The sequence below is a fragment of the Etheostoma cragini genome, chromosome 1 (assembly GCF_013103735.1).
Source record: "Etheostoma cragini isolate CJK2018 chromosome 1, CSU_Ecrag_1.0, whole genome shotgun sequence".
Taxonomy (NCBI): Eukaryota; Metazoa; Chordata; class Actinopteri; order Perciformes; family Percidae; genus Etheostoma; species Etheostoma cragini.
In genome coordinates this window covers 6585060-6601098 of record NC_048407.1, presented here as the reverse complement: position 1 = coordinate 6601098, position 16039 = coordinate 6585060, and the positions used below count along the sequence as shown (strand labels likewise).

At 38.6% G+C, this 16039-nt stretch overlaps 1 protein-coding gene and 1 long non-coding RNA gene across 4 annotated transcripts in view; one reads left to right on the top strand and one right to left on the bottom strand.

The window, feature by feature from the left end:
- The window catches only part of LOC117948963, a 16801-nt gene extending 13645 nt beyond the window's left edge, over positions 1 to 3156 (top strand). Inside the window, exon 3 of the long non-coding RNA XR_004657604.1 lies at positions 2965 to 3156. This is a non-coding gene — a long non-coding RNA (uncharacterized LOC117948963). The remainder of the gene's footprint in view (positions 1 to 2964) is intronic.
- The window catches only part of asb7 (ankyrin repeat and SOCS box containing 7), a 20567-nt gene extending 4528 nt beyond the window's left edge, over positions 1 to 16039 (bottom strand). Inside the window, exons 1-4 of one of the 3 annotated variants that reach the window (XM_034877325.1) lie at positions 15775 to 16039; positions 12947 to 13056; positions 2437 to 2648; positions 407 to 1012 (exon numbers count right to left, since the gene is read on the bottom strand). In XM_034877325.1, the coding sequence (XP_034733216.1) occupies positions 407 to 1012; positions 2437 to 2648; positions 12947 to 12984 (856 nt within the window). In that variant the 5' untranslated portion in view covers positions 12985 to 13056; positions 15775 to 16039. Of the gene's footprint in view, positions 1 to 406; positions 1013 to 2436; positions 2820 to 12946; positions 13057 to 15774 lie in introns of those variants that run through there. The other 2 variants (XM_034877411.1, XM_034877252.1) reach the window with 2 other exon arrangements.

Here is a 16039-nt window from a genome sequence, read left to right as displayed (position 1 = left end):
CCCCCCCCCCCCCCCCATTCAAGTTTTAAACCAACTTCCTAAGATTATTTGTTAAATTAGGACAAATGACAAATTGATTGCAGAAAGCTCCTTGATGACTAATTATTCAAGGATTTATAGCTGTAACTTAGTAAGTAATTAAGGAGGTAACGACACCAAATATTTGCTGGCTGCAACCTTCAGACAGTTTTGCTTTTCTGTGTTTTTTTTCAAGTACATTTAAAACCACAAGGGTTTTTAAATGTCGGTGAAATGTCAAATCTATTAGGATTGTTATTACTAGCCTAATCAATTAAAAAATTCAAAAGGTTATTCATAACATTAACTAGTTAAAAAAAATTTTAACAGATACATGCAACACTAAAGGACATGTTTGTGTGAAGGGTAGTGTGTGGGTAAGACTCACTGGTGACATCCTGTAGGAAGTCCAGACAAGGCCGGCTGATCCCAGACATGCTAACAGACACAGCTACTGGTGTCTGGCCCTCGTAATTCCTGGTGTTTGTATCAGCCCCGTAGGTGTAGAGCATCTCGGCGCACAGCACATCATCCCTGAGGGCAGACAGGTGCAAGGGGGTCTGGCCATCTTCAAGACGTCCGAGATTAGTGTCCGCTCCCCTCTGCAGGAACATGCGGCAGTACGAGTGATTGCCTTTGATGACAGCGTATCGCAACAGGAAGCCGTTTTGAATGTCAATATTGGCACTGTGGTCCAGTAGGATCCGTACACAGCTGGAGCGCTCACGGATGATGGCCAACTGTAGTGGTGTAGTCCCTTTGTCGCTCAGCGGATCCACCTCGGCCCTGAACTCGAGGAGGAGACGTACAAACGAGTCGCGGCCGTAGTGGGCGGCCACGTGCAGTGGCGTCCAGCCATCATTGCTTTTTGCGTTTATAATGTCACTGCGAAACTCCGATTCCAGCATGAGTCGGGCGATACGCGCTCTGCCATGCATAGCGGCATAGTGAAGTGCTGTGAAGCCACCGATAAAGTCTTTCACTGTGGGGTCAGCTGCACAGAGGAGAGTGGGAAGAGTGGAAATGAGAGGATATTTAATACAACAGGAGTTGTGCTTTGAGGCTGTGGTGATATGATCTGTAATCAGCTAGGACCACAGTCCACCTGAACTACAATCTGCCACAAAGAACCTCTTCACCAGTTCACACAAGTTGTCCTAACGTAGTTTCCTCTAGCTTTTATACTGCAGGCACACTATTACACTGCAGGATTCCGACAAATGCAGTGCATTTGAGTTTAGACAAAGGTAAACATTATGACTAGGCAAATAATTTCCTCAATATAAAACATTAAAATCTCCTTTAACTATAGTATCAATTTCCAATGGGCATGGATTAGGAGTATTGAAAGCCTGTCCATGCTTAAAGGTAGACTGCGAAATTGCAGAATGGTATCTGTTAAGAGAGCGGCACTGTGTTTTGATTTCTGTTTAGACTGACGGCAAACTTTTTTCCTTTTTCCTATTCTTCATTATTGCCTGGTTTGGGCATTTAAGAGGAAAACGTGAATATTGTACATTGTAAGACAAATATATGTTAGATGAACTATTTAGATCGTAGTCATTGCAATACTTATCATGAAAGCCTTATTTTCCTTTCTCTGCAGCACACTTGTTAGCATATTTAGGTAATCATTGTCGCAAAGTCGGTTGATATCACTCTGTTTGATCTAAATATTATTAATCATCATTTTCGCTCTCCTTTAAGTTATTTGCTTAAGCTAACCATCCTTGCACAGAATCATTTACTGCTCCTCTAAATTGTGCGAGGTCCAAATCATCTCTATTAAATGGTCTAAGTCATTTTCCAGGACATTTCAAGAATTTTGGCATTTTTTTTTTTTTACACTAGATTATTGTTTTGGGGCCAGCCTCTACAATGATCAGCAACATTCAAGGACAGAACTCCCGATTTCGAAATTTTAGTTAGAACGTAAAAAAAGTCATTAAAAAGTTATTAAAATGTGGCATTTTTTGTCTGATGAGAGAATAAAGTATCAATAAAATCTGCATTTCATTATTATCCCTGGAGTTAATAATGTTCATATAAAAATCACCCATTACCAAACATCATTTTAATGTTTTGTGTAAGTTTAAATGCTAGCACAGTATTATGTGTAACTAGACTTAGAAAAGAGATTATTTTAGATCAGATTTCTACAGATTTCTACAGATCTAAGCCATATTTAAGAGTTTTAAGGGCTATTTGTCTGACTGTATGTAAATATAATTGTTCCGCTTCCTTGCCAGATGAAGAACCTGTGTGACATCATGTTATATACTTTTCAACTTGATGACTTTAAACTTGCTTCCAGAGAAATGAATGAAAGGCTGTATTTTATAGTAAAATACCGACCTCTAGTGTTAAGACCTATCATGGCAACTTCCAGCAAGACAAAAAAAAAAGAAAGCCTCTGACCTCCGTGCTCAAGAAAGACTCGAACACATCTCTCTTTTCCTTTGGCAGCAGAGAAGTGGAGTAGTGTCCAGCCGTTGGCATCCCGGATCTTAGGGGAGTATCCTTGCTCGAGCATTCTCCTGACGGTGCAGACATCTCCCGCTGCCACTGCAGCCTGGATCTGGAGCTCCTCATGAAGCTCAGGGTTCCTTCTGCAGTGATGGTTCAGCATCCTGTCACATTTCGGAATGGGAATGTTCATCTGTACCTCTGTTAGAAAAAAAACGCTGTTCGACCATCCAAAACAAATATAAACGTTCCACATACATGTCAGTGATATTTCAACTTGAAATGAACATGTCTAATGCACACAGGCAGATGGGTGCTTAGGAGAATTAAAAAAAAAATGTATATATGAATATATATCATAATATAACACATTTAGACACTTAATATGCCAGTGAAAATTTGAGTGTGGTAATGTAACAAGTTCTTTGGGCGCACCGTGAAATACCTTACAGACAGTGTGGTTGGCAAAATACTTTTCAGCAAATTGCCATGACTATGTATTCCTGAAAATGTCAGTCAACATTATACAATAGGAATAAAAATACAGTATGTTCAAGTTTACCCTCAGAGGTTTAACAATAAAATGGATGACAATTTATGTGGTTCAATCCAAAATAAACATTTATTTACACACACAAAGCAAGATCTTTAAGGGACTGGACATAGGGTAAAATACATAGTTTCCCGAAAAAAACACTAACTGCAAATCAACACAACTAATTGGGAAGTAGTGGAAAGTGAATAGTGAATGCACAACTAACAGTTTAAACCATTTAAGTTTCCCATGCAATTGGAAGACATAACCTTCCCTTTTTCTCCCTCACTCTCCCTCTCACACACTCACACTTCATATCCGCGATTTTTCATCAATTTACTTGTCAATGTTGAACAGAACAGCTCTTTTTTCCTTTGCTATCAGACGGAAATGTTCGATTGCTGATTTGGAAATGAACGTTAGACAATTTTTTTTCTGCTTTCTCTGACAATTCATCAGCATATTTTTCAAGGGCAAACATCTGCCTTCATGGTGGCCCTCTTCATTTTCCGACCTTGGAGTTCATCACTAAGCTCCTTCCTCTTAAAGTCTACAGCATTCTGTTTTGACACTCATTTCTGTTCATTAAGGTAGCCATGATATCTTTGCCTGGCTCCTGCTGCTGACAGAAGCAGCTATTTTGTGATGGCTACCTTTGATACACCTCCAACAGACATGGTCAACAATGAGCCTTTGAGTTAGTTATGGTAGCTATTTAGCTATTTATGAAGAAGATTCTCTCTATACTTGCCTGTCGATGAGACAGGACAACAGGACAAGTGCAATCTTCACTAAATCCCAGTCTGGAAAATTAAGGGTTAGCCCCCATTGTCTCATACAGAAGTGTGTCCACGTGCTCTGCTTTGGGGTCAAAATCCCTGAATTTAGTCCGCAAGTTAGCCAAATCGCAAAACTCCCGGACCTCTCTTTTCACATTGTCACATACAGTATTGTGTTAATGTTTAGCCTCCAAAAAACTGCATAGCACTAGCATCATTTGCCTAACACACTGCTCCTTAGATTTGGCCATGTGTTTTGGGTAAAAGCATTGTGGGCATCTTACTAAGGTGTGTTTCACAAGAGGCTTTCCAAGCAGATTGTCAAGGAGTGTCATCAGAAGTGTCTTACTGTCCTATCTTATCTCTAGGGAGTGCTTCTCTGAAACGTTTCTAATGGACCTAAGTTGCTTTAGCGTAGAGTCTGCAGCAAACCCAAGGTCAATTGACAAGCATTCTTGCAGGTTACGGTCCTGGTAAGGCACATTCAGGAGCTTGAGTGTGGATGATTCCTTCAGATGCATGTCCACCACAAATCTGACCATGTGTCCTACAAACAATAAAAATAAGGGGTATGTAAGGTTCAGTGTCAATACTCAATAATTTACAAAGTCCATAAAACAACCACATGCACATTTCAACCGTGCCTACATGTAAATTTCCGTTGAATCAGATGCTGATTCTATGTGTTATGATCATCTGTTTTTAGATATTTAAAAATACATGGATAATGTTCTGTATAAAAAGGTACATGCTGTATCAAACAATACATGCATCATTATTTAGACAAAGGTGGATTCTTTGTTGTTACTGAGATAACAACAAAGACATTTAAAATGTGTTGCCTGTTTCTAACTTCAATACCACATAACACTGATGAGAGTAATAAGTTACAAAAAAGTAACTCAGTTACAGTAATGTATTCCTGTTTGCTGTAACAGTGTACCCCGGGGATCCTCCAACCTAAATTCAAGGCTTTTAAAGACATTTTTAATACCATTTCAAATCTAATTCAATGCCTACTTTGTACCCATTCAGACAGAAGTATGAGGGGAAAATGTCAAATCTGTATTCATTTTAAACCCTAAAAAATTATTATGTACAAGTAAGCTACTTGAATTAAAACATTTTAATTAAACTATCAGTCATATTAAATACAATTTATTGGATCATAATATAATCCAATAAAATAAGATATTACAGTGCATAATGAGCACTTCACTTTAAGTAGCCTATATTTTGATACTTAATACTTTTGTACTATTACTTAAGGAAGATGTTGAATGCAGGACTTGTAACTGACAAGTAATTTTAACTCTTTTAACACAGTTTTTTCTATTTTCACTGCAATACATGATCTGAGTAAGTCTTCCACCAATGTAAATCACAACAGTTCCGCATGAATAGCTGCAGCAGTGTTTAAGACTGAAAACACATCTCAGTTTAGTGTTTACACTTAGTCTCTAAACAGTCCGCTCACAGTGAAGTCCTGCATGGAAGTTTTTATTAAAGAATTCACAGACAAAACATTTTGGCACAGAGGAAAGAAAAATCCGCGAGTGACAGTAATAAGTAATTACATTTTGGAAGTACCTTGCCCAACACTGTCAATAAATGCAACTTAGTAAACAAGACACATATGGCAATTGGATTTAATGTTTAAGCTTACCTTTGATTAGTCTATTCGTGTACTCAGCAAGGCATGGCAGCAATGGTTGGTCCTTCTGCTACATGATGAGAAAGGGCTCAATTTCTGACCCAATGCTGATGAAAATGCCAATCTTCACAGTGAAGAAGAGGATCAGCACACCAGTTTTTCACCTCCTTGAACGATTTCCCTTTGGGGTTGGGGGGTTCGCCTCTCCCTAACATCTCTACGTATCATTTAAAATGTGGCTAGAGCTGGAATCCTATTTCTGCTAAGTTAAAATTCTCGACCGACCGCTGCTTGCAAAACTTTGGCGTGATCGTGCTGCATCCAGTCGCTGTCACAATGTCCTCGTGCCAGGCTGGGGAGTTGTGAAACAACCAGCAGAGACAAGAAAGTCCATGTTTAATGTCCCACTCTCTACACTTGCCTCTAAATGCATTGTGTAGTTTATGCAAACCGCACAACCCAATGTTGATAAGTGACTTTCCCACGTCAATCTGCAACTGCTTTTGAAGGATTTCAAACACTTTCCAATTCACGATTTGAGATTTCGATGAGGCTGGTGATATTATTATTGAGTTTCTCAATAACATCTTTGGCGGTTGAATGGCCCAGGAACTCTGAACTTCACCTCGGGCTCCTCCCTTAGCCTGCGATGGACGTCTAACTGTTTAGTCTGTAGGTAATGATTCAGGCTCTCATCAAATAAAAGAAAATAAGACCGCTGTGCAGCGACTGTCTTCAAATCGAGCGGTATAAAATAAAGAGCCAATCCAAAATTAAATAAGTAGGCACACTTACGTTCCCCACACGCAAATTTGTCTGCCAACTGACGTTGTCACGTGACACTGAAAAGTTTGCTGACATCCTTGCACAATTTGAATTGGTCGGAGTTTGCAACTTTTTACACCCACAATTCCTTGGCCCTTAACGTGTCTTATTTAGTAACATTGGAGATAGCCCCTCGTCTTGTCTGGCTCGTGATGGAAGAAACTGCAATCAGCGTAACGTTGGTCAATGTCGTCAAAGGAGAAAAGAAGTTAACGGTGGCCATGCTCGTGCCTTCACGCGCAGCCACAACTACCTGGTGCTTGGTGCCTTTGGCATGGCTAGCTAGCGCTGCTTCTCCCATATTAGAGAAGTCAATTAGCTTAGAACATAGTCCACATCTCGCTTACCTCAGGTCCTGGACCTTCTCGAGGCACGTCTTGTATGTTTCCAAGTGAAGCCAGGCATTGTTAAATTGACACTTTCCTGCCATTTCAATTTAATTTCTGTCAACACCGACTTTCCCTCAGGCAGCATCGCAACAAGTGAGTGAACAGAAAGTGAACTGAATATTATGCCACCCAAATATAACGTTAAGGTTAAGGATGTTAAGACGACATGAACTGATTTTTAGTAGTTGGCTTTGTGAGCGTCAACTATTTTCAGTTTCAGTTTTCTAGACAAATGCTTAGAAGAAGCCATGGTGCCAATTGTTGGGGCAAGGTCAGATGAGTCTGGGCATTCAAAACCTTAAGATAGACATCAACTGGTCTTTCCAGACGATGATTGACAACAATCCATGACACTGTCAGGTCTCGGCTTGCCAAAGGGGGCAGTACAAGGTATTAACTCTGCAGGGTGCCTGAACCTTTGCAGACGCAATTTTTTTGTTTTCTGTTATTTTGAAAGTGTAAATGATGGAAATAAAATCTAACTTGTGATGACATATTATACAAATGTCTAATCTGTCATTTGATGCCTTTTGGAGATTTTTCCATCTTTTCTTGGCTTCTCTATGCACATTAACAACATTTTTTACCTGTGGTGCCCAAACTTCCAAACCCCACTAAATAAATAAATAAATATAAATATATATAGGTCAAGGTCAAAGTTTATTTATATAGCACATTTACAAACAGTCACTACCGCCCCGAAGTGCTGTGCAATTATAGATAACAACATAATAAACGGGCATAACAAATATCCGGAAAAACCATCTTAAACAGAATATGCCAGAAACAACAAAAATACAACAGATAAAATACATGCATACTTACATACATACATACATACTATTAACGGTGAATATCACTGCTACAAGGAAACAAACAGAAATGAGCAGAAAGAGCGTAGTGCAAATGCTGCTCCCCTCCGCATTTAAACCGACTTTTGCTGGTAATTCAGATTGGGCCAAAGCAATAACCATAGCCATTGGTGTTTGTATAGCAGCAGAGCTACAACCATATTCAGTTGTTGAAAACCCAGGATTTAAAAACACATGGTGAAGGAGATTGAGCCCCGCTATCAAATTTTTTCACATCTACATTTCAGCCAGAAAGTTACACCCCCTATATTTATTAGAATTCATTTCATGCTTGTTTAAGTGGGATACCTCATTGCTTGCCTAATTGCCTCAGCATAAAAAATTGATTTTTTTAAACTTTTTGATTAACTTTCCAAACTGGAAAATTGAAAATAGATTCTTATTTACAAAAGTTCATAATAAACAACAAGCACATTTTTTGCTTCTTTTCTTTACTTGTTGGGAGTTTAGCATTTTTTTCCCTTACTGTACCAAAAATGAACCTAAACGTGACTTCAGAATAAAGGAACATACAAAACCGTGATTTTTGTGTACCGTTACACCCCTACAAAATACTAGGGCTGCAATATTAATCGAATTCAAATCACGATCACGGTGATCGAGTGATATTTATAATGAGTCACCCCGCTTTTTTTTGCAAAGCCCATCTACCGCTCCGTAAACCACTGTCTGATAACTTGCCAGTCAGAGTTGTTCCCTGCAAACAAAGCAATGTTGTTTATATCGATATGGTTTAATTTTGCGTTACATTACCCATTTCTTCTGTAAAGCCATGCTTGTGTTTGGATCTCTCCTCTACTCTCACACAGAGACACAGTGGCAGGGTCCACGCTTCTGACATTTGTCTACAGTTTTAATTGTTCACACAGCTGTATATTGTTAAGCATGACAGGCAAACCTGTATTGTACCAGTGTACACAGAAGAAGATACTGAATGCAACCAACTTTAGTTCGTAGAGTAATAGTGTGTGATACGGAGCTGCTGGACCTGGGCGAGAGATGTGACCCATGGCCAGAATATCATAGTTCGTAAAAATGCAGCACAGTGACGATACAGACATTTCATACACACAACGTGTGTAACTCTGCTGACCCGCCAATCGACCCGTGCTGGACCCATTCATAATGAGTCAGCCGTCTCTCTGTGAGTATCGTCAATCACACTCCCCCTCTCTCCCTAGCGCTTTTAATCAGTTTTTGTTGAAAACAAGTGAAGGACCTTTCTTAGCGATACATTTTTTTTTTAATATATATATATATCCTAGGCTATTTCTTTTAGATAATTTTCATGTGTTGCAGCTGTATGTATGTACAACATCAACGTAAGAGGAATGTTGCACAATATGGATGTGAAAGCAGTTATAAATAGCAAAATGTTACAATAAAATTACTTTGGATTAAAATCAACAAGTGTTTGTGATAATTAATCGTGATCTCAATATTGATCAAAGTTATTGTGATTATCATTTTGGCCGTAACGGTGCAGCCCCACAAAATACACAGATTCCCTAAGCTCTGCTAATTTATAATAAAGAGCAGTGTACAAAACATTCAGGTATCAGCTGCTCACTTGTGGCCAGCATGAACTAGGGCTTGACATTATTTTGAGTAAATTTACCTTTTACTTAACAAGACACAAAAGTCATGGAAAATATGACTTTTTTTGTGTCAACATATAACTAATAAATGATTTATGATTTTTATTTAAGTATCAATATGTTTTATCACCTCAATGAATCATTTTTATTCATTTTGATAATAAAACGAGAATAAGACAAAATACGACTTTTCTTACGACAGTTGATATAAGATGGTGTTGGGATTGTGTTTAAATGTTGAGGTGACTCTCAATCAAATGAAATTTGACATTAACACAGTCAGGTTCATCCTAAACAGAAATAGATTGAAAATATTGAACTTATTGTTATCTAGTGTATTACACAGCTGCTAATGTAGCTATTGGCACTCGTCTGTATCCCCGACCTTCCACTGCAGGGATTGCCCCATTTCCGCGGGAAAATTGGCAGTTTGTCCTTTTTTCGACTGGATTTCCATTATCTAACGCATCCTTTGTGATGGCGTTCTAAACTCTGGTGGATTTCTGAGGTCTAAGGTTACCTGGTCCTCAGATCTCTGAAGGGTAAATCCAGATAGCTAGCTAGACTAACTGTCCAATCAGAGTTTTCTGTTGCACGACTAAAACAACCTTTGAACGTACAACCGTTCCACCAAAACTAGTTCCTTCCCAAGGTTATTTTCCATCGGCATCGGGGCTCTGTGCAGCGCTTTGTGCCGCCCATGACAATTTTGATTGGTTTATAGCAGGGGTGCCCAACTGCTTCCCCTTCAAGCACCAAAAAATGAATCAGGGTGGAGGGCCATGGGCCAAAACTAAACGTTCAAGTCATGGACCTTTAAATTTAAATGTTTTGCATATTTTGAAGTTATATATATTAAAATAACATTTTAAAACATTGTGAAAAATTATTCAAATGTAGTTAGTAAAATATCACTTGGATAAGTGATCAGCCCCTTAGAGTAATCATTATAAACTTACTCAGGTACAACCACTTCATTTCAAGATCACACACCATGCTAATTGTCGCCCACCTGACATCAATTGTAGTGATTTTGATTACTTCCTAATAAAACCGGCTGTTCCATGATAATTCCATTACGAGTAGTGCAAGGCAACGCAAAGAATACACCATGGTTGGAAAGGTGCTTTCAGAAGAGCTCCGAGATAAAGTTGTGGAAAGCCACAAGTTAAGAGAAGGATTTAAAAATATTTCAAAGGATTTAACAATCCCTCTGAGTACCATTCAGAGCATTATTAAGAAATGGAAAGCTAATGGCACCACCAACACCTTGCCTAGATTGGGCCGTTCCTCCAAACTGAATGACCGAGCCAGGAGGACACTGATCAGGGAGGCTACAAAGAGGCCAATGGGAACTTTGAAGGACTTACAAGTTTTTATGTAAATGCGCTGTATTTATATAGCACTTTTCTAGTCTTAACAACTACTCAAAGCTCTTTTACATGATACAGGAAACATTCACATTCATACATACATCGCACATTCATACACTCTGTCCGAGGCTGCCGTACAAGGTGCCACCTGCTCATCAGATAAACACTCACACACATTCACACGCAAGTCGGGGTGTCCTTGGGCTTGAACTACCAACCTTCCGACTGGCAGGCAACCGCTCTACCACTGAGCCACAGTGGCCGAGATTGGTCGGTCTGTGCATTTCACAACAATCTCACAAGCTTTACACAAAGCTGGCCTGTATGGCAGGGGGGCAAGAACAAAGCCTCTTCTGAAAAAGGGCCACAGAGAGGCTCGTATGCACTTTGCAGTGAAACATACGGAAGGTTAAAATGCCATGTGGCATAAGGTTTTATGGTCTGATGAGACCAAGATTGAACTGTTTGGACTGAACTGCAAGCGTTATGTTTGGCGAAAACCAAACACATCCCCCCCCCCAAAACACAATCGCCGCTCACCAAAAAATTTGACTGAACTCAAACAATTCTGCAGAATTCTTCTGAAGAATGAGCAAATATTCCAAAGTCTAGGATTGCAAGGCTAATAGTGAAATATCCAAACAGACTGATGGCGGAGGCTCTAGCCAGTATTAAATCATGGGACTGATGACTTTTCAAACTCTGTTATTCAAGTTTTATTTTCTTATTATGTTTCAGAATAATTGGCTTTTTATGTTACTTAAATGTTGTTGTGTAGAATGTGTAAATAAAGCTGGAATATTTATTTTAATTGGTTTTGATTTCAGAATGTAAGACAAAAAAGTGACTATTTCAAAGGGGTATGATGATTTTCTATAGGCACTGTATCTCAATATCAGCCTTGATGCTGATCTATTTTGAACTATATTCCATTTTACAATTTGGAGATAGGACAAATATGAAGTGAACTCAAATTAAAACAGCACTTTAATATACAGTCAATAACTGTGATTTTTTAGGCTGGGAGAGATTTCAAATCTAAGTTATAATAACAGCTTCCAGTCAGTGTTTATAATAACGATGGAGATTATACTCTTTCAGAACAACCACCACTTTTTTACAGATAAGACTTACTGCTGTAGTTAAAAAAAAAAAAAATCCTTGTGTTGCCAACTATTTTTAACCTTTCTATGGTCAGTGTGCCAATGCCTAATTTGTTCCATTTTAGCTAGTAGCTTCTCCTCAGCCCTCTTCTTCACTCTTGTCATCATAAAGATCTGCAATGACAGAAGCTAAAGAGCTAAAATATCACGCCATTTAACCAATGTTAAACTTTGGCCAGACAGAGAACGGCAGTCTTTGAGTTAATAGAACGTTGAGAGTTACAGAAATGCCAATAAACCAGAGCATGTTTTGCTCCCATTCCGGAATGCTGTGTGACTAGCCAGACCTGCCTCTGCAGCGTTGTGGAGGACGATCTGGCACGGCACCGCATGATAATGGACAACAGACATTTTGTGAGATTAAAAAAAAAAAGTGTTTCAGTTCTGTATTCTGAATGTATTCATTTAACTAAGTAGCAGATTAATGAGTGATACATAACATAAAGACAATATTTTCTTGTTTATGACTTTTAACTTGTCCGTTGGAGCATGCAAACTTCTCTTCCATATGCCCTGCAAAAAGTCCAAATGTCGTGGACAAGCCTTGGTGACTTTTTCTGGTTAAAATGCTAAAACAAGTTACACACAAAATTAATGTTAATTCTGTGGTACTTACGGTTGCTCTTTGCAGAGCCCACGACATCGCCTTCATAAGTCACCCACACCATTGTAACAACTTGTTGGTGTTGTAGCAACTTGTCGCTTGTGACTCTGCGTGTAGGGTATCTCTTTAAGACGATAGCAGAGCTGTGTGTGTGTGTGTGTGTGTGTGTGTGTGTGTGTGTGTGTGTGTGTGTGTGTGTGTGTGTGTGTGCTTGTGAGGAGTGTGTGGTAGAGTCTTTGTACGTAGATACAACTCAAAACTATAATTCACGTGTGAGACCAAAACGATTATAAAACATGATTAGTCGTCTTATCAACTAGGAGGGGGCAGCTTGATAAGTTAGTTAGATAATCAGTAACCCTCTTTCTGGAGTCAAAATTGTAATAAGGCAGATGTGAAACTTTCTGAATGTAATTACATTTGTCTGACACCAAAACAAATGTCATCTTAATGAGAACATACATGGTAAGAGATTAACAAATATATTGATAAAAATAATTGGTCTGCAAAAACGTGTCATTATAATGGACTATGATCCTGAAGTTCAGTTAAATAGGCGTACAGTAGGTTTAAGTTAAACTTCAAATTCTTGAAGTTCATCTCATTCTATTTTGTATCGTCTACTCTTTAGTATAAATGCAGTATGATAAAAAATAAAAATAAAATTTACCTTTTGACAAGCTGGAGAGATGGGCTTCTCTTAGTCATATCGGAGCTGCACCTGTAAATACACAGCTGCACTGTGAGAGAGGAGACAGCACTCTGTCTTCAATTGTTTTTTCCTGCAAAACACACACCGGCACACACTTTTAGCAAGTTGGCAAAAAGGTGGAAATCTATGGAGCTAGAACAGTGACAGTAACCTATGGTATAATAAATATAATTTGGCATTGAAACAACAAAAATTGGCACTGAAAAATTTTGAACTGATATATAAAACACAAACATCAAAAAGTAATAATCTCACAATCATATATTATTTCACGTTGACATTTGTTTGCATTATGATTTGTTGTTTAATGTCGAACTACATTTTTTCGTGATGTCTGTCTTTTCAGTGACAGTTTTTTTTTTTTTTACACTGTCAAGATTTTTACAATGTCACAGGTTTTGCGTTTCAACTTTCTGTCACTGTCTTGGCGTAGTGAGGAGAGGCCTGAGGGGAGGGACAAAGAGGTTTATGGGTAATTTACATAGGCTACTGGCGAGAAACCGCACCTCCACAGGAATCCTCACAGATGGGTTAAAGCTGCATTTCTGCAATGTCTTCCTCAAGTTCACCTGGAACCTCAAAAAGTCTGTTTATCTCTGCCATTTCTTTCACATAGAAGCAGGCTGGTTGACTGTTAAGTTTTAACGTAGGCCTAAGCTTTGCTGTTTTGGAAGAGGTTAGCACTGTTCACTTAATTTAGCACGCGTCAGCTAACTTGTGGCCAATTGGAGCCAAATCAGACTGTCTCTCTGCTCACTCAGTCACATGAGTTGACTTGTGGAGTTGTTGTTGCCTACAAAATTGTAAGCAAAAATAGCAAGGAATAGTATTAGATACTGTTGCAAGAGGTTTGGGTGTGGTGCTGTTATCATATTAGATTGAATTGTAGTAGGACTCAACTGAACCGGGTTAATGATAGTAGAGACTGGCGATTGGTGAGTCAATTTAAAGACTTGGGTTAAAGATCAGAGTGAATCGCAACTCATAGGAGGTCTACTAACAGGCAGAACGTGTTCACTGACATCTCCTAAAACTGGGAAAACATATTTACTGACTAACTGCCTTAACTGTCAGTGAACGCGTTGTGCCTGTTAATGAGCGTGTGATTTACTTGTGATTGGAGGAGAGTAATGGGGGAGGGGCGTTAAGGTTCTGTGCCAGCGTTAGAGGCAGGTAGTGAGAGTGGAGCTCGTTCTCCTAACAGAGCTAATGAGAGACACAAGCGAGTCAGGCTGATGTATGGTCCAAGCCTTGTTTACACTGTATTTGTATAGCCCATTCTAATGTTCTGTGTAAATGTTTCTGTCCTCATGTGTTGAAACTGTATTGTTGTTTCAATTGTCCAAATATGTCTAGTCCATGTTCTGTACATATGTTTCTGTCTCGATCTGCTGTAACCACGTTCAATATTTTATGTTTCTGCTGGAAACATTAACATTAATCCTGTTTTTAAACTGAGTCACTCCCATTTACTGTATATTGTAATGTAATGTTATTTTGAACTTTCCTGTATAATAACTGAAATGATGCCTTGTGCACCAGCAGAAAACACTGTTCTTAGGAGTCCTATAGGACAGGAATTACTGTCATAAATACTAGATTATAGAAGATAGACTAACATCCGCGGCGGGAGACTGAGGTACAACTAGCCACAAGTTAGCTGACATGTGCTAACTATGGATGTATTAGGAGAACAGTGCTAACCTCTGCCAAAACAGCACAGCTTAGGCCTATGTTAAAACTTAACACTAAGCCAGCCTGCTTCTATGTGAAAAAAATGGCAGAGATAAACAGACTTTTGGAGGTCCTTTTGGAGACATTGCAGTTATACACATAAACAGACATCAAGAAAAAATAGATTCATCATAATTCAAACAAATTTCAAAGTGAAATAATACAATAGGACTGTGACATTATTACTTTTTGATGTTTGTGTTTTATATATCTACTCAGTGCCAATATTTGTTGTTTCAATGCCAAATTTTATTTTCATTACCACATGTTATGGTCACTGTTCTAGCTCTATATAAAAGCTGGAAACAAACACAAAACGATTAAAAAAATATATTTTATTTTATTACTTTGTAAACCCAATTAACCTTAACAGCACATTATAGATTTGGATACATTACTACTGCTAAACAATACTAAAAATAGCTAAATTAAATGACAGGTATGTCAAACGAGCACAATTACAAATGCACAACTTGCAAATGAGAATAGCTTGGGTTCAAAAATTGCAAACGCCTTATTGTTGAAAACAAATGGCTAAAACGTTGGAACAAGGCATACAACTCTACTGCATGTCCGGTCGGCACAACACAACATGTTTTAGTGGTTAACGTTAGCTTAACCGGTTGATGAAAAACCAATGGACAATAGAATGGCTTTAATGTTAACGTTACTTGCTAACATAACCAATAATAAAAACCACGCACAAGTAAACCATAACGATAACTAACAAAAGCATAGGAAGCCGTACGCACAGATTAAGACAATAAGTTTCACACATTGCAGAAAATGTAATTAATACGAGATTCTTTGACAAAACCCATGATTTAAGGCTATATTAACATCCCAGTCCGTTAGCTAACGCTGGCTAACCAATAAGCTAACAAACTCACTGACGCTAGCTCGCTAGCTTGTGTTGACTTTTTGTGACGTTAGTTGCAGTAATGGGTACAGATAAACCTCAATACACTGAGTTCATTGGTATTAAAGTTGATTATACATATTTACTCATAAGACACAACAGCTTTGATAGTATAAAACAAAGATTTAACATACTTGGCAAACGGTGAGCCGACGTTTAACTCAGCCAATCAGCTTCCAGACATGAAGAATTGGAGTTGTCAAAGCTGCATATTTCTGCGCCGTTAAACTCAAATCCACCAACTAACAGCAACATTAACTATTAAAACGTCCCTAAATGTCACTCTCCACAATGTTGAGCATCATTCTGCTGTTAAACAATCCGCTTTAACATGTCACACATCAGTTTGACCCCAGCAGCAAAAACAATACGACTTCCGTCTCCAAACCTTCAAAGTA